General features: G+C 45.8%; 1 protein-coding gene and 1 pseudogene across 1 annotated transcript in view; one reads left to right on the top strand and one right to left on the bottom strand.

The window, feature by feature from the left end:
* Positions 1-1,290: 1,290 nt before the first annotated feature.
* On the bottom strand, positions 1,291-1,852 carry LOC102876178 (annotated as a pseudogene).
* Positions 1,853-13,449: 11,597 nt separating this feature from the next.
* Positions 13,450-25,977, top strand: part of PRDM6 (PR domain containing 6) — a 165,487-nt gene continuing 152,959 nt past the window's right edge. Inside the window, exons 1-2 of the mRNA XM_006885998.1 lie at positions 13,450-14,019; positions 23,024-23,331. Coding sequence (XP_006886060.1) covers positions 13,458-14,019; positions 23,024-23,331 — 870 coding nt within the window. The 5' untranslated portion in view covers positions 13,450-13,457. The remainder of the gene's footprint in view (positions 14,020-23,023; positions 23,332-25,977) is intronic.

Genomic DNA, 25,977 nt, shown 5'->3' on the forward strand with positions numbered 1-25,977 from the left:
TTAAAATTAATTTTTAAAAAGTCAATATTAAAAAATATATTATCAAAAAAGGGGAAAAAAGAACTCCTGCTTCCCCATCTGGGAGTGATCATCAGTTTTTATACTTGCATTAGATCCTAATCTACTTAAAAATACACTTTTGTTAGTAAAGTTACAGAATTTCTACATTTAAAAAGATCCATTTCCTAGTAAACAGATACGGAATAGTTTACATCTACTCTGTTTTTATCTCAGAAAATATAGCTTTTATCTATAGATAGGTGATCTAGATTTTAAAAGAATTTTCAAGTCTCTTCTTAATGTGCTTAATAATTCTTCTAAATTTTAAAATATATTGAATATATTTCTACAAACTAGGGGTTTTTTTAATACAAACCGTTTTAACAACATCATCTATGTGTCAGTTTTAAGTCAGTTTCTATTGATTGATTTTTTCAAATCACTATAGGTCATATTTTTTTGCTTCTTTACATAGTTGATAGTCTTTGGTTCGATGTTCAACATTGTGAACTTTATCTTGGTTGAGTCCTGTTGTTTTTTTAGTCCCTTGGCTGTTACTGAACTTTATTCTTGGATGGAGTTAATTAGTTGGAAAGAGTTCAATTGTTTTGGGTCTTGCTTTTAAGATTTGTTAAGCAGGACAAGAGCCATGTTTAGTCTAGAACTAACTAAAAAACCCTTCTAGTGTATTAGACTCGGTGTTTTATAGTCTATGTTGCTAACCAAAAGTTCAGAGGTTGAAATCCAACAGCCACTCCCTGGTAGAAAGATGGATTATTGTCTCTTAAAAAGGTTTATAATTTTGAAATCAGACAGTGTCATCCTGAGTTGGAATAGACTCTACGCCAGTTGACTTAGGGTTTGTTCTTTTTTTGGTTGTTTTGTTTGTTTGTTTTGTATTTTACATATATGAGGCTGGATGTCAAAACCATTAAGGTAAATATGGCTGAGAAAAACTTGGATATACCACATTAATTGTCCTACTAACAGTCTATATGTGAACAACATGATGATGATATATATATACATATATATAACTTTTTAGAAGTAAAATGTAAAATGTATCTATTCTTTTTAGATAAAGTGGAGGGAAAAAATCTCACGTAGTGACATAATTTTTAAAGTACCAACTGTTCTTAGAGCCAATTGCTCTGACCCTATGTAGATGGGAGAAGTCAAGGAACTGAGAGTATTCACCGTCTGTGTCTATCCTCAGTGTGTGCCTTAATGAATCATAAGGTGTTAACTGGAGTTTCTCCCAGGATAACAAAATTTAGGGAACATGTGGCCTTAAACAATAACTTTTAATAAGTAATGGGCATAATAAAATAGAACATGTACAGAAGGCAAGAAGGGATAAAAAGAGGTATGAGTGGCAATGGAAAACACAGGGAAGAAATGGGACCAAGTGATGACACAGGAGCTTCTTTCAGGCTTTTCTGGCTTCAGCTGGTGAATGTGTTCCATGAGAATTTGTTTGTTCTTGAACACATTCCCCTTTACTTTCCGGTACTGGTTGTGATATACGTGGCGATCAATCTTCTTAGGACTCTCGGTATCTTCAGAGCAGCGTGCACAAAATCCTCATCTGCCTCATCCAAGTCACTTCTGAGGCATTCGAGCATTAGCAATGCTCTTTCGCTTACCTATACCTGTATGCCTGCCCTTCCGAGCACGAGAATGGACGGACAGTCACAGGCTTGCGGATGATCAGGCCCTCTAATATCCGGATTTGCTGCAGAGAACTGGCATTGGCAATTTCACGGGACTCACTGGAGTCCAACCAGGCTTCCTTCTCGCCCCAGTGGAGGACACTGGAGGCAAGCCTCTCCTGAAGCCCGAGCATACTCATGGCTGGGGCCGCAATGCCAAAAGGAAAGACGTTCGCAGCCATTTTCAAGTGCTTCCTATGCATCTGAATGTTGGACAACGAATAACGAAAACCAAAGAAGCATCAATGCCTTTGAATTGTGACATTGGAAAAGAGTATTGAATATAATATGAACTGAAAAAAATATTAACAAATCTGTATTGAAGGATAACCAGAGTACTTACTGCATAGAGGCAAGGACGGCAAAACTTCATCATGCTTACTCTGGACATATTCTCAGGAGAAATCAGTCCTTGGAGGAAGACATTATGCTAGAAAAGGTGGAGGATCAGTAAAAGAGAGGAAGACCCTCAACGAGATGGATTCACATGGTGACTCTGAGGGGACTTGAGTATGACACAGAGCACGAGGATGATGCAGGACCAGGTAAAGTTTAGATCTGTGGTTCAAAGGGTTGCCATGAGTCAAAGTTCAAGTGATGGCACCTAACAACAACAACAGCGGCAACAAGTGCACATGTATTTTCAATCAATTTTTGGCAAGAAAAATTATTTTTGAAAAATTTTATGCTTGTCTTACAAAAGCGTTTTTTGGGTGGATTTTGTAAAAAAATCCATAGTAACTTGTAAGAGATTGTGACCACTAAAACCTTGACTGTCACAGAACAGTGGTGATGATAACTTTGGAAGAAGTTTACTGGAATGCTTGGTCTTCTCTGTTGGCTCCAAGACAAACATTTGTTTTGAAGAAGCAATCATGAGAAATGCTTCTGTTCAAAATCATTTGCTTATGGGATAAACATTAGATTTTGAAATCTATACTTAAACTATTAGGTTGCTGCCAAATAAAATACTTGTTCACCCAAACATATATTACATTTGAAAATGCTCGCCAATGTAGACAAAGCAAGAAATGTATAAACCACAATTTAGCTTAATGATATTTTCTAAAGTCAAATTGTTAATCATGGAATTTTTAAAATGTTAATCTTCATCAATATTCAAGTGTCACTTGTTAATTATTGTATTATGAAAGCAGACTAAGAGTGTATTATATGATGATATAGATTTCTGTTTGTTTTTTTATTTTATACTACAAAGTTTACTTACAAAGTTTGTATACATTTTTTCACACCAGATCTTTACCCTTTACCCACCCCTCCCTCCACTCATCAAATTGTGTGACCCTATGAATAAGCACTCATTCTCCTGTCCTTAAATTCTTGTACTCGTTCTACACTAATGGTCTTACACAGTATGTGTCTTTATGAGACTGAGTTAGTTCATTTAGCATAATGCTCTCCAGTCCCTCCCATGTTAGGTAGTAATTTTGCTCCTGCAGGCTGTGTAGTGTTCTGTCATGTGAATATATCATGGTTTCTCAATCCATTCTATTCTGGTTGAGGTGATGGCTTCACCTTGGAGCCTTTTGCTGTGTTCATTTGTCTTAATCGTGAGTTCATTCAGACTTAAACCTGAGCACATTAGTGGAACATTCTCATAAAAATATCTTTTATTGAGTCTAGGGAGCACAGACACAGGATGCCCAAGATGTAGCATTGACTTTTACATGGAAGAAAGGAAAGCTACCTGGAACTCCTGTTGTTGGGTACCATTGAGTTTGAACCCAACCCATAGCTAGCCAATCCTCCAGTGTGTTTTCAGAGTCATTTAATCGCATGAGAGGAAACTGCTCATCTTTCTCCTGTGGAGCAGCTGATGGATTCAAACCATATGCCTTCAGGATTGCAGCCCAGCTTCTTGCCTCTAGGCTCCAGAGTTTTGTATTTTAAGTGTGTGGGTTTTTGTTTATTTTGGGTGGTTTGTTTGTTTTCTTTTCTGTAGGATGGCCTTGTATTTAGTTCCTCACTTAAGCAGTCTGCTTACCTAGAATACATTTCCACAGTTCTCCACTCGCCAAAATTCAGGAAAAACATCATGACCTATCTTACTTGTGAAGCTTTGCTTGATCATACCCCAGCCTAAAGTGATGGCTCCTTCTTCTGAGAGCCAATGTCATGTGCTCTAGAGCCCAGGAGTTGGAGAGGGAAGACTAGATCTTGGCAAGATTTCCCCAAGCCTGGAGCTTCAATGCAGAGGAAGCTTCGGTTTGATCTTGAAGCAGTCCTCCTTGTTGGGCCCTGCACTTGACATTTACTGGACAACATACTAGCAATTTTCACTTTCTTTTCCTATACATTGTTCTTCTCTTTCTATCTGCAGAAGAAGATCACTGAAAGTGGATGTAACAAAATTTAGAACTTGTTCCCCTTCTATGGCAACTCTCACAATATCTTTGTTCTAAAGACATGTACTCTGGTTCAAAAAAGAAAATTGAAAATAGGTTCTTTCTGCCTTTCTTTGAGAAGCTTTAACACTGAGAGAACACAGACTTCCCGGGGGGGGGGAGGGGGAAATACAATTAAAACAGGACTTAGTGTCACCTCCTCTCCCTCTAGCTCAGAATAAAGACATATATCCAGCAAGGGAAGTGTCTGATGAGGAGGCAGGTAATTGTCACAGAGTGTCTGCAAAAGGAAGAGTTCCTGTTTCCTCGGCTGCCTCTTTTAGGGAAGACAGAACAAATACAAGTCATCCTGGCTCATCTAAAAGGTTGATGGCTGTGCAGGGACAGGGAACCCACAAATTCTTAGAAAGTGAATAAATTCTAAAATATGTCCCTAATTTCAAATGGATTCACTATAACATGCTTACCTAATTCTGATTATAACTTAAATACTAGGTTGTTGTTGTTATGTGCCATTGAGTCACCTGAGACTCACAATAGCTCAGAACCCTGCCCGATGCTGAGCCAATCTCACTGTCTCACCTTCTTCCGTTGCCCTAGTTACTGTGTCAGTCCATCTCATCCAGGATCTTTCTTTCCTGTGCTGTCCCTCCATTCTTCCAAGCATGGTGTCTTTTCCAAGAACTGTTTCCTTCTGGCAACATGCCCACAATATGACAGATGAAGCTTCAAAATCCTTGTCTCCAAGAAGCAACCTGGTTTTACCCACTCCAGGACAGACATGTTTGTTCTCTTGGCAGTCCATGGTAGAAGAGTTCAATACTCTTCTCCAGCATCACTACTCAAAGGCATTGATTCTTCTTCCGTCATCCTTAGTAATTGTACAGCTTTCTGATATGTAGTAAGTAAATGCAAAGATCATGGCCTGGATCAGGCACATCTTAGTCTCTAGATTGACACCATTGCTCTTCAGCACTCCGGAGAGTTCCCAGACAGCAGACTTTTCCCAATGAAATTTTTCTTTTTATTTCCTGACTGTTGGTGCCAAGAGTGCTGACTGTGGAACAGAGCAAGTTGAAATTACTAACAATCTCAATCTCTTTGTCATCTATGATGGTGCTGCCAATTGATCCAGTGGTAAGAATCTAGTTTTCTTGATGTTGAGCTTCAATCCGTGTTGAAGACTGCAATCCTTGACCATCTGCAGCAAATGCTTCAGGTCTTCTTCAGTTTCAGCAAGCATGGTTGTACCATCTGCATAAAGCAGGTTGTTGATGAGTCTTCCTCCAATCCTGATGCCACATTCCTCCTCATTAAATCTAGTCTACCAAAGGATTTGTTCCGTATATAGATTGAAAAGGTATGGAGACAGGATACTTCCCTGATACACTCCTTTCCTGATTTTCAACCATGCAGCGTTTCCTTGCTCTGTTTTGACGACTACTTCCTGGTCCAAGTATAGATTTTGCATGAGCAGAATCAGATTTTCTGGAATTCCCACATGGAACAATCTGGATGACAAAAAGAAGACTGTTATTAGCAGGAAGCATTATCTTGATCCTCAAAGAAGAATGCCCCAGAGGATACTGTCTCTTCTACACAGTATGTGTTTGTTACATTATATTTATATAGCTTTGGGGGGTTTTGTGACTTAGACTCCAGCCTTCAATAGGATTGAAGTTCAACATCAAGAAAACAAAGATTCTCATCACTGGGCTGATTGGCAGCATCATGATAAATAGTGAAGAGACTGAGATTGTTAACAGCTTTAGTTTGCTTGGCTCCACAATCAACACTCTTTTCCTTGGGAAAGTCTGCTGTCAGAAACCTCTCCAAAATACTGAAGAACAATGATGTCAGTCCGGAGACTAAGATGCACCCGATCCAAACCATAGTCTTTGCAATTACTTTCTATGTATCAGAAAGCTGGGCAATGACTAGGTATGATAGGAGGAGAAATTATGCCTTTGAGCTGAGGTGCTGGAGAAGAGTGTTGAATATATCGTGGAGTGCTAGAAGAACAAACAGGTTTGTCCTAGAGAGGGTGAAACCAGGCTGCTCCTTGGAGGCAAGGATTCTGAAGCTCTGTCTGTCATACTTTGGACATGTTGCAAGGTGGGACAAGGCCTTGGAGAAGGATGTCATGCTTGGGAGGGTGGAGGGACAGGACAAGAGAAGATTCTCCAACAGATGAATTGATTTAGTGTCCAGGGTATTAGGAGTAGGTGTGTCGGAGACAATAGATTGGCACAGGATGGAGCAGGGTTTAGGGCTGTTGTACATAGTGTTACTATGAGTCACAGGTGACTTGCTGGCACATAACAACAAAAACAACAGTCTGTAGGTTGGTTGTTGTGTGTCATCAAGTCAGACCCAACTCACAGCTAACCCTCCAGAAATTTTCAGAGGTTGTAAATCACCCATGAAAAGATTATTCATCTTTCACTCAGAGAGCAATTGGTACACTCAAATTGTGTGCTCTTTACCACTAGTATGCTAAGCAAATAATTTGAGAAACTGGACTATATAAAGAAGAATATGGCATCAGCATGACAGGCAAGCTCATTAACAACCTTTCTATCTGCACAAGATGACCAATGAAAGTGCATGTAACATAATTATGCAAATGCACAACCTTGCTTGCAGAAAGATAAGAGGACTTAAAACACTTGCTCAGAAGATTAAATACTATTGTCTTTAGTATGGATTAAATCTAACATCAAGAAAACAAAAATCTTCACCACTGGACCAACAGGCAACATCAAGATAGATGGAAAAAAGATTGGAAATTGTCAATGACTTGATCTTATTTGGATCCACCATCAAACTCATGATGCTAGCAATTAAGAAATCCAAAGATGTGTAGCAGTGGGAAAAATATATACATTAAGGACCTCTCCAAAGTGCTAAAGAGATGTTAGTTCATGGACTAAGGTATACTTGATCCAAGCCATGGTCTTTTCAATTATTTGCTACGCATCGAAAGTTGGTTAAAGCATAAGGATGGCAAAATACAAATCAATGTCATTGAGTTATGGTGTAGGAGGAGAGTAATGACTGCTCCACAAACTGCCAAATGAACAAATAAGTCTTGGAAAGAGTGCAATCAGAGTTCTCCTTAGAGGCAAGGATGGTTACATTTCATCTCACGTGCTTTGGGAATGCTGCTAGGAGAGGCTAGTCTTTGGAAAAAAACACATGTTTGGAAAGGTGGTGGGTCCACAAAAGACAGGGAGACTCAATACAGTGCCCGTATCAATGGGCTCAAGATGACAAAGATTGTACAGGACAGGGCAAAGTTTGAATCATTATCCACAGTGTTGTTATGAATCTTAGTTGCACATAACGGCAACAACAGTCTGAAGAGCATTTCACTATTAACTCAATGGCAATACCTCTCTGGCGGTCTGAATTCACTAGCGGCCCCAAAGCAGAAAGACAGACAATCTCCACTTGTATTATTTACAGGCTCCAGGTACCCTAATTAGAGAGAGGGTAAGATATGGGTTGGTTCTGACCTGATGGCAAAAAGAGTCTTACATAATATTTAAGGTACTCTGGTGGCTTATTAGGTTCTAGGTCAGCAGTTTGGATCCACCAATGACTTTTCAGGAGGGAGATGGGCAGTCTCTTCCCACAGATTTATAGACTTACTAGAAAGTCATTATGAATTGGAATCAACTCAGGGGTAGTGGGATTGGGCTTGATATAGAACTTCTAATTAGGTTTAGGCCTATCTATTCTTACAGACTGTTGGCAGGGGGGATGACAGAATAAATTCTTAGGGGAGGGGTAGATAGGAAGAAGACAGAAAAAGAGTGCATGTGAGTCTCCACAGGAATAAGTCTTAATTTTTCTCTTTTTCTTTACTTGTCAAAGACTTTCAAAAAGAAAAAAAAAAAGAGTGGCATTTTTCACCTGCCTATTCATTATATCTCTGTGAGATATATTTTAAACTCATGAGGCCATGGAAATTATAGTAGCTGATTTCCCTGCTAAGGGAAAGGACAGAGGCTTTGCTGGGAGAATGAAAGGGCTCTAGGGATTGGTAATGGACTGGAGAGCCTTTCACTGTCAGGTCAGTAGGTCAAATCCAAATCAGGCCTGTGGTGGCTGAGAAGCTTTGTTTGAATGACAGCTGTTCCGTGACCAGGGTGAAAGGAACTGGAGGAGAGTTCGGCTACATTTCAAGTGAACAGGTGCTGTCTGTGGAGGGCCTGGCAGGAGATGAAAGGAAGCGGTCAGAAACAGGCTGAGCACAGTCTCTCAGCTCCAGTGGCCATCTTTGACCTGGCAAAATGAGGACTTGCCTTTTAAGCAGTGTTGTGACCAGAGGGAAGCTGAGGAGAGGGACTGTTGTAAAGGGCTCAGGCCTCAGTAGAGGAGGGGGTGCCAGCTGATTGGTGAGGCTCCTGCTGTGCTATCTGTGGGGGGGTCCCAGGGGGAGCTGGCATCCTTTGAGTGCTAAACTTTTCAGTACCTTCTCCTGCTTCTATCTCAATTCTTACACCACACTCTCTGTCTTTTCTATAGGTAACTGGCACTACTTTTTATCAACGAATAAAGAAAAATGGGTGAAGATGCAAATAGACCAGTGGGGAGACTGCAGTGATTCAAACACAAAGTGTAAGTTTTCTAATTTCCGGTTGCTCTGTACATTTTATATACCATTTATGTAAGCTCACAGCATCCAGGAAATAGAACATAAAGCAGAGGATGGGCAAAGATGTTAGAATTTGTAAAGACTCCACTCTAGGAAGAAAATGAACTTCCCTCTGCTTAAATCCCTATTCAAATTTCATCTTGTAAGAGAAGCCTTCCCTGACCACTGTATTTAAATGGTAACAGCTCTATCCACCTATATGTTGTCTGTTTTCCCTTTATCCTTACTCAGTTGGTCGCCATACTGATGACTAATTAAGTAACTATTTAATATTGTTCACTTTCTGTATGCACCTAGTGGAATACAAACTTCAGAGTGCATGTTTTGTTTGAATGCTAGACCTACAGTTCCCATAAAGTCCTATTTCTGAGGGGATTATATTTGCATTGGAAGTTTCCTGTGTCCTTTGGAGAGTGTGCCTTTAGATTTCAAATCTGGGCAAATTTCCAAGCTCCACTTTTGGGAAACACTAGAGGTGAGTGATAGCGTGTTAAGACTCCAGACTTTTCTCCCCCTTTGTCAAGACCCTCACTTAGATGGATTTGCCATTTTCTGAATGAAGCATGGAGCAAAAGAACTTTCTGCTCAAGTGTTAGTGAACAGGTGCAGAAGCAGGGAAAAGGACCACTGGAGGTCATGCGTCTGTGCTGGTAGATGCCACATTTTTAACCGTGTTTTTGACATAGCTGGCTAAAGGGACCTGCCCACACATCAGGCAAAGGGAAGATCTGTCCTGTGTCTAGATCCAGCCTTCCTTCTCATTTCCTTTCTCTCTTCCTCCACCTCTCCCCGCTCCCCACATGCAGGCCCCCTCTTCATCCACTTCCCTAGAAAATAAATCTCTGGGAGGAGGCCAGGAGAGTGGATCTCAGAGAGCCCTTCTGAATAAATGTCTATATTAATGAATTATTAACTCAGCCACCCGTGACCTTAAACCTAGAAGCCTGAGCGCTGAGGGCAGAGAGGAGAGCTGCTGAATCCTTTATCGGAGTCCTGTCAAATACAACGGGCCATTTGCTCCCCTCCCCCACCAGAAAAAATTAATTAATATTAAAGGCAAACTTTTTAATTGTATGTCAAACGAAATCAGATAGCAGGTCTTCCAGATAGAATCGCTTTCCTGTTCTTGCCCCTCCCGCCACCTACTGCTGCCCTGCCCTCTCGCTCTCTGATGCTTAAGGGTACAATGGGCTTCCTGAGGATAATTTTAGAGAAAAAAAGATTGCTTGCGAAAATGATGAATTTGGGTAGTTAATTTATCGACCCCGGTTCTTCTTCCCACTTGTTTTATTTTAGAGGTCATTAATCAATGAAGAAAAACACTACCATGTCCCCCCGTTTGCATTTAATACACTCACGCTTCTTATTTATTCCTCTGGAACAAATTCCCAGCAAATATTCGCCCATCGATTTGGGAGCGATGGATTTCTATAAAGGTTTGATCGCTTCCTAACCGCCGAAGTGATTTGTTTCCATGGTCTTCTAAGTAATGAAGAGAAGGGGATGGGGGGGGCGGGGTGAGGCTTGAAAGGTGCTAATCTTAGCAGTCTGTGGGTGGTGGATTCACACTTCCTAAAGACCCTCCCAAGTGTGCTAAGGTAGTCTGATCAAGCGAGTCAGGGTCCGCTGGGAGAGAGAGGAACCACCCCACAGCTACCATCAAACCTTCCTGGGCCCACCAGGCCTCCGAGGGCATATGCTCAGGGGTGAGAGGGCTGTGCTGACCTGTGCTCTCGATGCCCAGAGGTCATGGTCAGAACTGGGCCTCCTCCCCAAACCACCCCCTCCCCACTGGTCAGTGGCAGTGTGCTCCAAAGACTTCCTTGCACTCTTTCTAGCTTCCCTGCTCTCAACAATCCCTGCCTAACTTTCGCTTGTCTCCCTCACTCAAAGTCCCCATGCCCTCTGGTCCTAAATCCCTGTTGCCTGCAGTGTGCCCAAGTCTTCTGCAAAGGTTTCAAACCTGGAGGATCAGGGACAATCCAGGCATGTTTGACAGGTGGGGCTCTGCTAAACCTCTGCTTCTAAACTAGTTTCCAGTAAGCAAGTCTGATGCCCAGTCTCCCTTTGCAACTTGGCCTTGGGCAACCTACTTGACTTCCAGAGCCTCAGTGTTTCTATCTGTAATATGGGTCTAAATAATGTTTTCTCCCACATGGTTGCTAGGCTAAGTAAGGCACTGAAGGCTCATTCACACTTCACATATTGCTAATGCCTAATTCTACTAATCTGAGGGAATTTCCAGGATTTTAGGCAATATCAGTTCTGGGCTGTAGTTGCTGTAACCAGTGTCTCAAAGAATTTTCCTGTGTGTGTGTTTGGGGTTGTATGCTTAGAGACATCCAAGGGTAGGGAACCAAGGGCTTTGAAGGAGAGAGCAGGGGCAGAAATGTGACGGTGGGAGACTGGAGAAGTCTCCTGATTTCTCAGCACAGGGCTGGGAGGGTGTGTGTTTGTTGAAACAGGTTTGAAATGTTATTTCCTGCTCCTGGTGAAGTTGTTCAATGCCTGCGGAGATCTACTCAGCCTAGAAAATCTCCGGCCTAGGGGTTCACAGTATCTTGGGTTTCCCTCATTGTGTCTGCCTCCAACTCAGGTGCTATCTAGGGATGACGAATGACCTTGTCACAACGACACCAGTCAAAATATTTTCAGTTCAACTCCGTTCCAATCGTCGTGCGTGAGACGGAGGTAAAAATCTAAACAGAGCATTTCCCAGGCTCTGACAAAATAAGCATTCAAGAGACCAAAAGAAACTAGGTGAAATCAGTTTAAAATGGCCATTAATTCTTCAGAGTGGCATGTGACAAGTAAAGTAGGTAGTTTGCAAGAAGACAAGTGCCAATTCGGCTCTTTGGAGCTCTGGGGAAGAATATGATTCTGAGCCCGGGTCAGTTCCTCACACCATCTCCATACCTGTTCCCCACCGCATACCCCGGAATACCAGGCCAATCTGCAGATGCGCAGTCACGCGTCAAATGGCAGGTACAAGTAGCAGGCTGGGGGTGGGCGGTCGATGCTACACCAAAAGGCAAGGTCTTAGGGCAAAGTCTTTCAAAAGACTCAATCCTTCAGTGTCGAAGATAAATAACCTCACCCACGTGCGGAAGCACCATCACTAGAAGCAACTCTGGATACTTGTCTCGAAGTGCCAGCAAGGAGAGAGCAAATCCCAGGGAACACAGCCCGAAAGGGTCCGTTGAGCCCCACACAGTGTGCAGACTCCACCGAAGCCCCCTCCCAGCCTCGCTGTCAGGCTTAGGTCCCACCGGGACCAGCCGCCCTTTGGAGACCCTCAGTCCCACGCCTCCCAACTCGGCCAAAGCAGCTTCCATCGCCGGCTCACTGAAGGTTTCGCTCCAGTGCGCGGCCCGCCCCGCCCCCGGCTTTTCTCCCCTGAGGATTTATAGAGCAGATTGCGTGGCCGGCGAGTCCACTTTGGCACCCAGCAGCACTCTAGGAGAAACGGAGTGGGGTGAAAGTGCGAGCGCAGCCCCGGGACTCGGCCGGCTCGCCCGCTCGGGTGCGGACACCAGAGCTCTTGCAGAGATGGATTCCCGTTTCTGCGTTTCCTCTGCTTTCAGGGTTAGGGCATTGAGCGGGCACGTAGGAAAGACTAGTGCTGGGCAGAAAGAAACACCAGGCGGGCAGAAGACGTCACACCAAAAAAAGTGGGGGTTAGGGAGATGGAGGAGGTATTCCTGCTGGAGACGCTCGAGGGGTGACTGTGGCTTCAGCAGAGCAGAACTTCCTTTTCCCCTCTCCCCTCCCCTTCGCTCTTCTTGCATGCCTTCCCACCTCCCTCCCCCACCTCGCTCTCTCCCTCTCTCCTCTCTTTCTTTGCACACACACATACACACACACTCACACTTGTATTTTGTGCTGTCGTAAAACCCACGTGTCCAGCCTGGAGGCTGCCAGAGCGTGGAGTACAGCAGCCCGAGCGCGGCGGCGGCCGAGCGCGGCAACCCAGGGCGGCTCCGTCCTGCGTCCCGAGACTCGGGTGCTCCAACGCCCCAGGCGAGCTCTCCACGCGCTCTCCCGGGATCTCTGCATCCATCGCTAGTAGCGGGGACGGTCTCTCGGTCTCTTGGGCAGCTTGGGCTCTTGAGCTGTCTTCCCGCGCTGCGCGTGGGCATGTAGCGCACTTGGGACGCACTCCATCTCACGCTCATAGATCCTAAACACGCACGCCTCCGCCGCGGACTCCGAGTTCTCAGGTAAAGCAAGCTTGCTGCCGACTAGGACTGAGAACCTTCGGTCCCGCGGGTCGGAGGCTGGAGGTCCCGGGCTGGGGGCGGAGGGCAAGCCGGTCCCGCCTCCTGGCGCGGGAGACCACAGCGGCTAGGGCGCTCCGTCACTCCGACTGCGGTCGGCTCCCCGCTCTGGCTGCGAGCGGGACCGAGTGCTGGAGCCGAGTTCTGCGGGGAGGTTTCCCTTCTCTCGTCGGGCTGCTGGGTGGGAGCGGGGCGCGGCGGGCGCCGAGGCCGGGCCCTGTGCACGCTGCTCCCTCGCGCGGCGCCGCGGCTTCAGACAAAACTTTGCGTCTAGAGGAGTTGGAGGAGGGAGTCGCAGAGCGGGACTGCCGCCGGCTGAATCGAGGGGTTCGGGCGCTCGTGCCCGGGGCCGCCCTCACAATCCCTCTCTCTCCAGGCCCTGGCCCGGCATACGCGCTCCCTCCTGCCCGTCCTCCGCCCCCAGCTCGAGGCGTCGGACATGCTGAAGCCCGGAGACCCCGGCGGCTCGGCCTTTCTCAAAGTGGACCCAGCCTACCTGCAGCACTGGCAGCAACTCTTTCCCCACAACAGCGGCGGCGGCCCGCTCAAGGGTGGCAGCGTCGCGGTCCCCCTGGGCGCGCCGCAGCCCCTCCAGCCGCCGCCACCGCCCGCCGAGCGCGCCGAACCCCCGTCGGACAGCCTGCGCCCGCGGCCCTCGTCGCTGTCGTCCGCCTCCTCCACCCCGGCCTCATCCTCCACCTCGGCCTCCTCTGTCTCCTCCTGCGCCGCCGCCCTGGCCGGGCTCTCAGCCCTGCCTGTGGCGCAACTGCCCGTGTTCGCGCCTCTGGCCGCCGCAGTGGTGGCGGAGCCGTTGCCCCCCAAGGACCCTTGTCTGGGCACCGCCTCGGGCCCCGGCCCCGCCAAGTGCGGCGGCGGCGGTGCGGATGGCCGGGCTGTCCAGCGCTTCCGCTGCAGCGCGGAGGAGCTGGATTATTACCTGTACGGCCAGCAGCGCATGGAGATCATCCCGCTCAACCAGCACACCAGCGACCCCAACAACCGTACGTAGCCGCAGCCGGCGCGCTCGATCCCGGGGCGCTGGCGCCGGGCAGGGAGGCGAGTCGGGGTGACGCGCGAGATCAGGCAGCTTCAGGCCGCGGGCCCCAAAGTTTTCAACGGCTAGAGAAGGATGGGGTGGCCGGTGATACCTCGAGGTTTCCTTCCCTCCACTCTGTGCAACTTCAAGGTTTGGGACTAGAATTGCCCTGGGGCCTTTTGGTTGGACACTGTCCGGGCGAGTCGTGGCAGCACGCGGTGGCGGGGAGCGCCCAGGTCACAGTCGGCGGGCCTTGTGCGGGATGAAGCGGGGACGCTTATCTTTAGGGGAAAGAGTGCAGGCTGGAGTTCGTTTGTACTTCTCTCCACCCAACCTCTGGAGTTTACTGTAGGCTCCTCTGGGCTTTGGGGTTGACCGACCAAGGGCTGCAGGCCCTTGAACTCTAAAGAACTCTACAGAGGCCAGTCTCTTCCCATAGGCGGGCATTCTTCGGGGGGCCGCTATCTAGTAAGGAGTGATACGAAATTTTGGGCCGTCGGACCGCCTTCTGTTCCACTATCTTTGATCCTGCAAACGTCCGCAATCCACAGCCACGCTTGTTGGATTATTTATCTTTAAGAAATTAGGGTGCCACAGTAACTTATTAAAAGACACTAATCTCTTCTCATAAGTGAGTTATAAATGACCAAATAAACGCCAAGATCAAGATTGTCTCTTATTTTGATTCCTAGGTTAACCTCGCACTCTTATCACAAATACAGCTACCTTTTGAGGTTTAAAGCAAAATTAAGTGAAAAATCAAGAGTGCTGTTGGTTTCTGTCCTCCTCTTTTTAATTTCAGAAGTTATGATATGCTCACACCTCACATTTGGGTACATTATAGGTGCACAGTCTACTTCCCGGAAACACCTGGATTTAACACTAAAGGAGGTTAGCAAAGTTCTGCTTGAAAGCTATTCAAGATTGAAAAGATCTCTATATTAACTCAGCTATTTTTCTCCACCTTGTTCTTTTATCCAGCTTCACGTATTAAATGTATGAGAAAAGTTGGTCTAGATATTATAATTCTATTCTGTTTTAAAACACTAGATTCTTGTAGAATCTCAACTATGCCTCCGTGAACTTAGTTCATTGTAAAAGTGATAACTTCAAGTGAGAGCTCCTTAAAAAATTTCCTAGATTCCATTAAATATCTTTTAATCAGCCTAATGAACGAAGTATAATAATCTCTTTTTATGATTTTTTAAAAGGTTGTTGAGGGAAATGATTATTACTAGCAAAAAGAAGAGTTGTACTTTTTCTCTTCTGTAATCTGAGACTAAGGCACTGGTTTAAAGTCGGATTTTTCAAAACTAGTTCTATTAAGAGGTCTTGGGTTTTAAATATTCAGAAAAATCTTACAAAGTTATGCCATCTTGATGGCTTTCAAAAATCCTTATAGGGAATTTCTTGCTTGCATTTGTTTTGCAAACAGTTCTTAAAAATATGTGAGATAAAAAGAAAATAATGTGAAAGAGGCATTTCTCACTCCTAAGTGTGACTGACTGCTTCTGAAAACACTCCAGAGGGTCCACTCAGCTGTGGGTCAGTTCCAACTCGACTGGATGGTGCACAACAAGAAGAAGAAGTTACATACAGTCATTGCAGGAGAAGGAGAGCTTCATCAAGCTTGCAGTTTCTTTTCTAAGTGAAATCAGTGGTAGAAAAGACACCAGTGGTATGCCCCAAAGCACTGGCTGTTTGCTGGGCTCCCGATCTTGTTTACAGTGCAGTCTTGAGATTTAGTGCATTTTCACTAAGGGAAAAGCTAGATTAATCAGAGAAAGAAGTAGGATAGATTCCTAATTAATACATGACTATTGAACCAGATTATAGCCTTGGTAACTTTTTTCTCTGGCTGGAAGAAATGAATTATAATTTTATTTGACTTATTTCTATTGTGTTAATCTTCTGATCTCTCTTTTGGAGCTGACTACTTCTGAGTGCAGAGCTTAGAAAGGGAGACAATTATCCTATCAGATTTACACCTCATGGAGTTTACTCATTAAATGGCAATTGAGAAAGAAAATGGGGAGCTGAGGTAGCCCTGTTTCATGTTAGTGACAGGTCTTGTCTTAATTCAGGAATATCTCTGGGCAAATGTACTCACACATTTGAAGCCATAGAATGTGTTTTACAAAGATGAAATGAAAGGTGATTGGCTTAATCTAAATAAATGTTCAAAACAAACCAGGAATGCAAAGGTTGGGGAACTTTTCCCCTGCCTTTGCAGTGAAAGTTGGTATGTTTGTTACTTGAAAGACCAGGAAATACAGAAGCATTTCCCCTCATTCCAATGTTGGATGTGGTGAGGTGGAAGGGGGTTGGGGGTAGGGAGAGTGAGTTTGGCAGAAACATCTATTAGTTTGTTATGTGTTGGTTTTCCTTTTAGTCTTGTGCTACCCCTCTTTAAAAGAATACTGTGATGTGATCACTCAATATTGCTTCATTTTGTCACTTTGAATTTTTAAAAGGCAGAAAAGGGCATCCTTATTTCTTCCTTTTCCATAGGAGACCAGGACCAGCAGTTTATGCTCTGTAAAAAAGGAACCTAGAAATGCTCTTATCATCATGAAACTTTGTTGACAGCTGTGGCAACTCCTAATAAAAGGGCTAGTACCCAAAAAGATTTGAAGCAGAACTGTAGCTCAGATGAGCTCTTTCAATATATTTATTTCTGTTCCCCAACTCATAGTGTATTCTAAGAGTGAAGTATGTTTTACACTGAAGCTCCAAATGCTACCTCATCTCTTTAAAGTCAAATATGGTGAAATGAATGATATAAATAGAGGAGTGGCTTTTTACTTCCCTTATTTGCTGCTGGGCTCCCTGCACCCACCGATTCAACCAGGCTCTGTTGCAGTGGCCTCACCCTGGGATCTGTGAGCTAGTCGTGCCTTAAGACCCAGTTGCTACCTTTGCAAGGTAGTGGTAGACATTTATTCCCAGGTTGTATCCCAGCCGATCCAATTAGTTTGGGGGGGGGGGAAGCATGAAACGCTTCATGAATTTGCCTGTTGTCCTTGTGCCAATCTTCTCAGGGTATTATTTCAGTTCTAGTATATGTGCTGCCAAAGCGGGCACCCAGTTAGCTTTTTGTAATTTTCTGCTGTGTGAGGGGTGCCTCTCGTGCCTGGAAAGGAGATGATGGCTGAATTTGGCAGGGTGATCTGGGCAAAGTCACCCTGCACCGTCTTCGAATGAGGGCTTCTGCCCGTCCCCTTCAGATTTAGAGGGGCCCTGAAAACGTAGGGAACAGTACTGGGAGCGGCAGTGACATGTGAGCAGGTTTACGAACTAGCCCGGGCTGGAGATTATGGCGCAGGCAGTGTAGACTGTCCCCAGGGTTCTGGGGGAGAGAATGATCTGGGGAGAAGACATTTGGATTCAACCTCAGTTTGTTTGGTTGCAGAGAGTATTTTGGGATGAGAGAAGGGAAACAAAGGAGTTTGACCCACCGAGTTGTAATGGAGGGTTTATTCAGGGGCCCTGGACCCACGCGGAGGCACACGCAACACGCCCCACACGCCTCAGAGGCCCTTGTAAAAGACTTAGTGGAGCCGAGAGTGAGGGAGGCTAGGCGTCTGTGTGTGGACTTCAGTGCTGTTCTATTTTTCTTTTTCTCCTTTCTCTTTTATGTGCGCAAGCCCAGCCCACCCCGTAACACACATGATTTAGCTATTTTACATCATTCGTTATCTTGCGCCCTGAAACTGAACATAGAGCCATATATTAGATTGAGGTTAGAAGAGGTGGCGACTGTTTATTTAAGGTGATAAAATGGTCCATCAGCAGTAATCTCCATCGATATGTGCCACCAGGAGATGAAGGATGAGGGGACAAGCCACAATTAATTGCCCTATAGTTTTGTAGGAGAGAGTGGAGCCAGCCCAGACCCGCTTCGATCTCCTCTCGCGGCTCCTATTCATCATCTCGGTATTGTATATGGCGGCCTCGCAGGGGCAGGGGCCGGCGAGGTTTATCTCCACGCAGTATTCTCTCACCCTCACACACTGGAGCTCCCATTTAATTTATTAATACAGTCATCGGGAGACAAATAAGATCCACGTTTCCCCTCCCCTCCCCTTTCCCTCTTCTTTTGTCTTTGCTGCTGGCCCCGGGGCCGAGCCGGCAGCAGGCCCGGCGGGGAAAGGCCTGTGCTTGGCGCTGAGCGGGGTCCCCTTGCGAGTTCACCGCCAGCCGGGCCGCCCTGCAGGGCGCCACCACATCGGCTCCCCTTCCTGGGGACCGAACTGACCCACCTAACCTGTGGAGGTCTGGAAACCCCTGCCCAGTGGAATGGGAGAGGAGACAGGCAGTGGGGTGTAGCGGGGACCTCGCCAGGTCTGGGGAGAAAGCCTTTGCAAAGCTGCCATAGATGCAGAAGCCTCCTGCGGTCCAGGGTCTTAGTGACCCTTTCCCTACCCCTCACCCTCATACATTTGTTCCCCCAAATTCCGAGTCTAACCATTAGCTGTCCTCTCTAGTTTAAGGCTCTACCCACTGGAACCTCTGGGACATGAACCTTAGGACCTTGGGTTTCCAGACTCCTCGCTCCGCAGGCTCCCGGCCTATCAGGGCGCTCATACCACCCTCCCCCTCCCCAACCCCCGTAACCCTGCGACCCTGGGGACAGTGCTTGCGCTCTGGGCGCACGCGGCCCGCACGGCACAGAGGGCGGGGGTGGGGGTGGCCAGCAGGCGGCACTCCTGGGGCCACCGAGCAGGGATCGATGAGCGCTGGCCTCATCGGGCTTGGCCCGTGGGACTCAGGGCCGTGACCTAGGCGGCGGTGGCAGAGGATTTACAGCTCGAACTGGTCCCGCTGCTCATGCCTCCAGGCAAGCTTTTTAGCAGCCACTTAGTTCCCGGTCGGAAAGGGGATGCTGGAGGCAAGGCCCGGCGTGGTAGACGCTCCTCATCTGGTTGGGACTCCGCCTGCGTCCACACGTGCCAAAAGCCTCCCTAAGACCTAGAACATTTTGTATTTCCCCTTTGCTGGAGTGAGAAATGATATCCCAGAAGGGATAACCTTGTCTCTTAACGCACTTCTAGAACCCTCAGACAATACAGAAAGATGTACAGTGGAGGATGTAAACTGTCTGACCCGTTCTTCTGAAATCTGTAGGTGAATCTGTCCGTAACCTACGGAGATACTTTCCTTACTGAAGGGAGCAGATGTGAACTTCAAGATAGAAAATGGACAGAAATCTTTCCTATTCCCTAATGTTAAAATGGCATTTCAAGTATCTTTTTGGATATGAAAATATTTCTCACAGACATAAAAAACTTTAAGAGTGGTATTTATGAACTTGTACAGAAAATTTGATCTTAAGAAGAGGTAGGAATATTTATTTGCCTCCTTTATATGAATACAGATAGACCTGTATTGTGTATTGCTTGGCATAGTATGCTGTGAACACATATGCTTTAAATATATAATTTATATATAGCTTGGGCATCTAGCCCACTTCTCCCTCAAACCTTTTCATGAAGGTGTTTATGGCCCACTGGCTAGAGAACACTGTGTTAGAATGTTTGTACACTTGTTTTATATTTGCAAACCTCAAGTAATAAGTTACTTGTTTTAAACATCCTCTAGTTCCTCTGGGACTCTGAGACATTAGTCAGAAGCCAAATGCATTTAGTTCATGAGGATTTGTACATCACAAACAATAGCATTAGAATATAATGTGTATTTGATGGCAGATGTTCAACTTTTCCACAAGAACATTTTAATACAGCCTGAAGTGATTTACAAATTGAGAAGACTTGTTGTGTGGACTAATTAAAGTTGAGTGGGCTGGCCTATTTTGTTGTGTACCTTACAGACTCCTACATTTTTGGGAGACCTTGGGTTTTTATTCTGCAAATTATTTTAAGTTTTTGGCACTTAATGCCAACAAAGGAAACTTAGTAATTTGAAGAAAGTTTCAGAGGACTTACTAGATAAAAAAGTACCCAGCTATGATTTTATTAACACACATTATAAGTTTTAGATTTATGCCTGTCTGTGGGGGTAGTGACTGAGGTTGATACCTTTGCTTCTTGTTTCATTAATGATGTAGTTAGAGTGTGTGTAGGTGCTGGACCTTGACAGCTCTGGGTCAAGAGATTGGGGGAATGATTGCAAACACTGTTGCTTCTCTCTCTTTACTTCACTAAGCGAATTGGAAAGGAAAAGGCCGTGGAGCAACTCCCCGTGGTGATTTATTTTTATTTTTATGACATCTAGCCTTTGCTTTTGTCATTTGTTTTTAGCTATTTTTGCTAAGGTGCTGAAAGGTCATCTTTGGGGTTTGGCACTAAGATTTAAAATTATGAACCGTGACTATTTACTGTTTCATTCTTTTGTTTGCTTTGATCCACCCAATCAAGGGATAATAAGAGAGAGAAAGAAAAACAAAAAGCTGCTTCTGTATGCTACAAAATTTTGTGACTCTAAAACATTTTATTTTGGTGCAACCTTTCAACCCAATTGACTGAGTCTTGAGTTTGGATAGAAGAGTCCCTGAGCTTTCATCAGTATTCTTAATCTCCTCCCTTTTTAAAGGTTTTGGGACCAGGCAGATCTTACTATGACTCTTTTCTGTGTCACTTTCTACCTTCTGGGGGAGTCAAGTAATAGTCGGTTCTCTGGAAACCTCAGTTTGCTCATCTGGACAATGGAAATCACAGAAGTTAGACAATGGGCTTCTTAGTTGTGTGGAACCTGGCCCATTGTAGGTATTTGAGTTTTTATAGTCTCTCTCTTCATTTTTCCCAATGTCTTGAAGTTCTTTTCACCCCTTTCCTTCATTTCACAATAAAAAAACTGGAGAGGGTAGTGTTTGGCATATGGTAAGTCATATTGGGATACTCCTAGCTAGGCCCTAGGATCAAGAAACAAAACTCATTATTCTCTATGTATAAAGTTCTTGCTGGCATAGGAAGCTTTTGTGTGAGGGAGACCCAGAAGTGTGGCTACTTCAGGACATATGGAAATAAGTTGTTGCCTTTCACCTGAGAGGACACCTTCAAGAAGCTGTCATAGGAAGGTCCCGTCATCCCCTGTGGCTCTCTTGGGATGAGTGAAGAGTAGATGGAGGGGGGTGGGTGAAAAGGCAAATCTGGAGCCTCCCTTCGCTCAGCCAGGTTGCTTGCTGCTCACAAAGCTCGCTTCCTGTGATGCAGATTGCAAAACGGAGGGCTTCAGGGTTCGCTTGCTGTACTGGTTGGCCATTTGGTGTTTCTTTGTTGAAGATTATTCATTAACACTTTTCCACAAGTGTCTTGAGGATTAACACGGTCCCAGGACGTATAGAGCACGCTATAAACAAGACTGGAAGCAGGTGTGCGGAGGCCCCTTGGCGACCTACTGCCCTGCTTGGCTCACCCTCTCAGTGCCCAGCTCACTTCAGCTCCGCCCATGACGGTTCCCTCGATGCCAGTGCCAGGCCACTGGGCCCCGTGTGCAGGGGCAACATGGCTCCCCAGGAAGGCTGGGCCCGGCAGTGGAGGTCGCGCCGGCGGGCGCCGAGGCCTCCTCCCCGGGCAGGCCCTGCAAACCAGGACGCAGACACTGCGGCTCCGCCAGATCCATTAATAACCCGGAGGGCGCTGCGCTCCGACAGCGCGGTCGCCGCAGGACCTGCTCCCCGCGGCCGTCGGGCCTCTCCGGACTCCAAGCGAATCCAGTGGCACTGGGAATCCAGTGGCACTGGGTGTCCATAGCTGATCCGGAGGATTGAGAGGGTCCCTGGCCTTGGAGGAAACGTAGACTAGAGAAGACAGCAGTTAACACTAAGTTTATAGCCCTAGATAATCGCCGTTAGTCTTGGGAGTGAGTAGTTGAGGCCCTCTCAATATAGTCTTGATCATTAAAATACCCATTACCCTGATCGTTAAATTAGCTTCGTTTTGGCTTCTGGGAAGAGTTTGCACTAAACAGTCATATCAAATCCCAGTTATATCAAACCCGAAAGAAAGACGTTTCTTCTCGTTGAGATATCTCGTTGAGATATTAGCGTCCTGGGCTAACTCGGAGCCCAGGGCTTTCTAGGCGCTCAAGGGACCCCAGAAGGCCGCGTTCTGTGCTAAGGGGCGGGGTGGGCACGGCTCTGAGCAGGTACGCCCCTTCCCAGGGACACCTCAATCCCGGCCCACTCCTCTCTCTCATAGCGCCCATGTGAGGCAGGTCGGTGAAGGGAGACACAGTGTCTCAGGATCGAGGGGAATGTTAAAGGTCCGTCTCTCATCAGATGGGTCTCCGACCTGCCCAAGTGACTTTAAGCTTTGTTCTCTGAAAATGTAGATAGGAAAACCAAATAATCAGGGGACCATTTCAAACTCAGCCTCAATCAGTTTGGGCAAGTGAAAGGGACTACACCTATGGCCTTAGAAAGGTGTGTTAGACAATGCACTGATGGCCTGGGCGCTGCAATCCCAAAGGTATGCGGTTCGAGGCCACCAGCTGTTCAGTGGGAGAAGTATAGGCAGTCTCCTCCTGGGCGACTAACTGCCTCTGAAAACCTGCTGGTGGATCAGCTATGGGTCGGTTCCGACTCGAAGTTCCCAACAACAGGGATGAGGCTTTTCCTGGCAGCACGATGAAAAGCACACCCTAAAACACAAGCCAGGAAAAGCAATGCAGGGGTCGATAGAATCAGAGGGAGCAAAACAAAACGTAGCAGATAGGGAAAAAGCAAGAGACAAGTTAGAAGAGGAGCCAGAAGAGACAAGGTCTATTAGCAAAGTGTGAGCAGGCAGATCCGGCTGGACTCAGAAGAGTTTTTGGGCTGCCTGCGGTCCAGACCTCGTTCCAGGCATTTATGGGCCCGGCGGATTCTTTAAGGGAGCGATCCAGGGTGTGACCCCTTCCCTTTAGTGGTCTGGTGGTAACACTGTTCTCTAGGGAGGCTTAACGAGGGTGGGCCCACCTGGACGGCGGGGTTAACTCTCCCTTCGCTCCCTCTCGCCTGTCTCCCGCAGGCTGCGACATGTGCGCAGACAACCGCAACGGCGAGTGCCCCATGCACGGACCGCTGCACTCGTTGCGCCGGCTTGTGGGTACCAGCAGCGCCGCAGCTGCCGCGCCCCCGCCCGAGCTGCCCGAGTGGCTGCGGGACCTGCCGCGCGAGGTGTGCCTGTGCACCAGCACCGTGCCCGGCCTGGCCTACGGCATCTGCGCGGCGCAGAGGATCCAGCAGGGCACTTGGATTGGGCCCTTTCAGGGCGTGCTCATGGCCCCGGAGAAGGTGCAGGCGGGCGCCCTGAGGAACACGCAGCATCTCTGGGAGGTAAGTTGCCCTCTGCGCAGCAGATTACCTTTGGTGCGGGACCATGGGTCAACACAGAGCCTAGGCTCTTGATGGGTCACAACTTCCGGAAGTGTCCCCGCTTGGCGCCCAGAGGGTATTGGGGAATGGGTTTCCTTGGTCTTGCAGGCCCTCCAGTCAGGAGGCCCCAGAGCTGGAGATTGTGCAAGGGCATTGGCACAGCCAGAAACAGGGCCAACAGACTTCTGAAAACGGAGCCACTTTAACCAACATTTATTTTGGGTTTAACCCATGACCTTTTATCTTGGGAACATGAGAAATCAACTGAGATGGACTGAGGAGGTTAGACATTGTGCCTGAGCTAGGCCACATTTATGTCCCATTCTAAGTTGATCCTAGGGAGCAGTGGGTGGCCTAGTGGTAAGGAGTTGCTCTACCACGCCAAAGCAAGCAGTTTGAAGCCTCTAGCTGCTTCAAGGGAGAAAGATGGGCAGCCTCTTTGGTCACACTCTGAAAGCCAAGTGGAGGGTCAGCTACAAGTACTTCTGACTTTATGGCACGTAACAACACCTAAGCTCATCCAGTGTGATTCTGTGCCAAAACAGTCAAGCCAGCTTTTGAGAGGGTGTAAACTGTATGGGAGGAGATTACCCATCTTTCTCCTGGGGTCAGCTGGTAGATTTGAACCGCATACCTCTGGGTTGGCAGCACAACTTCATACCCACTAGGCCTCCAAGAGGAAGAAGAGTTTAGTTTATTTACTTAGATAAAAACATCTGTGGACAGTGGCACTTGAGAGACAGCAATATATTCTGTGTCTTGCTTGGTAGATAAAATAAGCAGGTTATATTATGAATCAGAAATCGCAAATTATGGTTCTTTTCTGATAAATGTGCCAATAAAATATAAAATCAAAACAGCAGCAGCAGCAACAACAAAACACCCTCTGAGAACTTTGATATTAAGTCAGTTGATAATACTTCAAAGGCATAATCTTATCTGTTAAGATCTTTTAAAAGTAAACAACGAAATTGAAAAATGTTAACCACAGATTTCTTATAAGGCTTCATAGTTTGCTATTGAATAGAGAGACCGTATTGGCTAATCATTTCACTAATTTGAACTACTTTCCCACCCGTAGAGAGTTATTTTTGAGATACACTATATAGAAGCCTCTTGTTGCTGAGTGCCATTGGATTAATCCTGATTCATAGGGAACTAATAAGACATAGTAGCACTGCCTGTGTCTTTCTTAAGCAGATTGTCACATCTTTTCCTCTGGGAATTAGGGTGTAGGCTTGAACCAACCACATTTTAATTTGCCTCCGGACACTTCAATGTTATGGATCCTTCTAGAAGTTGTAACCTTAAGTAGTAAATGAAACTGACTGTCATCAGGTGATTTCGAGGACTGGGAGAAGCAGAAAAGATTTTGAATGCCGCAGATCACATTGGTAGGGACCTTGCTGCTCCATTCGGTGAGTTATTTTTGCAGTAGGTTGGCCCTCGCTCTTGGTTGAGAGGCATGACTGGGTGATCACTTTCCTCTGTGAGCTGCATCGTCTTCACCAAATAGAATTCATGGTACTCCTTAGTCCATTCACATTTGTATGAGTGTTCACTTTGGCCAGCACAGTGTTAGACCCTGGGTATACAGTACTGTGAAACCAAACCTTGGCCCTAGAGTCTTCACATGACAATTGAAAATTAGGTGGTGAGGACTGGGCCTCCCTGGCCCTTGGTTGGTCTCCATAGGCTCCTTTGAAGGGGGAGGAATGGAATGTTTGAGCCCACAGGTTAGTAGTGTGAGAAAGCAATATGCCAGCCAACGTATTTACCAACTGGGCCACAATTCTTAGGCTCTATCCATTTCACTCTCAAATTGTTGTTGGAAAACTACTTTACATTTCTCATCTTTCAGGAAAAGATTCCTGATTGCAGGTGGGAAGCAAGTGTGAGAGTTGGACGTATTAATATTACCAAATGATTTAAAAATGAAAAAAGAAAATGGGTTGATACACAGAAGTAGGTAAGAAGTTAGAAATTTATGGATATGAAAAATTGACAAGTGGGAAATTATCAAAGCATCTAGGTTTACAGCATTTCCTAGTTGGTTTTGTAGTTTTGTTTCTGGCTAATTAGTTTCTAAATTCCACTATGGTTTAAAGTTTATAAAACACTTTCAAGCACTTTTCATGTTCTGGTGGCATTATGAGGAATTCTCATATCATCCAGGTAAAGACATGCCAATACTTTTCTTAATAAATTATGAAGGAATTGTTCAGTGGTACAGATTGCTCTCTGTGAAAATGTTGAAACTGAACACTATTTTAGTTCACCTAGTGCCTTAGGTTTACTGTCCATCATTTCTAGTATGCCAGCAGACAAAAGACAAAAGCATCCAGTTCTGGTTTTGTTTTGTTTAGCTACAAGGCTTTGAATGGTTATATTGTTAGCAAGAGTCACTACACGTACAGATTAATATGGAAAACTGTGGCTCTTTTCTCTTGTACCTCTACCTGTGTTTGATGCAGTTAAAATTTTGGAGTAAAAACTTGGGACTTTAACCAAGGAAGGTTTTTTGTTGTTGTTGTTACTCATTTTAGTAGATACAAAATATTACTTATTTTATTATGTTGTATTGAATATGTGGGCTGATTAAGTGTG

This window comes from Elephantulus edwardii, unplaced genomic scaffold, assembly GCF_000299155.1.
Source record: "Elephantulus edwardii isolate Elephantulus edwardi_28Jun2011 unplaced genomic scaffold, EleEdw1.0 scaffold00046, whole genome shotgun sequence".
Classification (NCBI taxonomy): domain Eukaryota; kingdom Metazoa; phylum Chordata; class Mammalia; order Macroscelidea; family Macroscelididae; genus Elephantulus; species Elephantulus edwardii.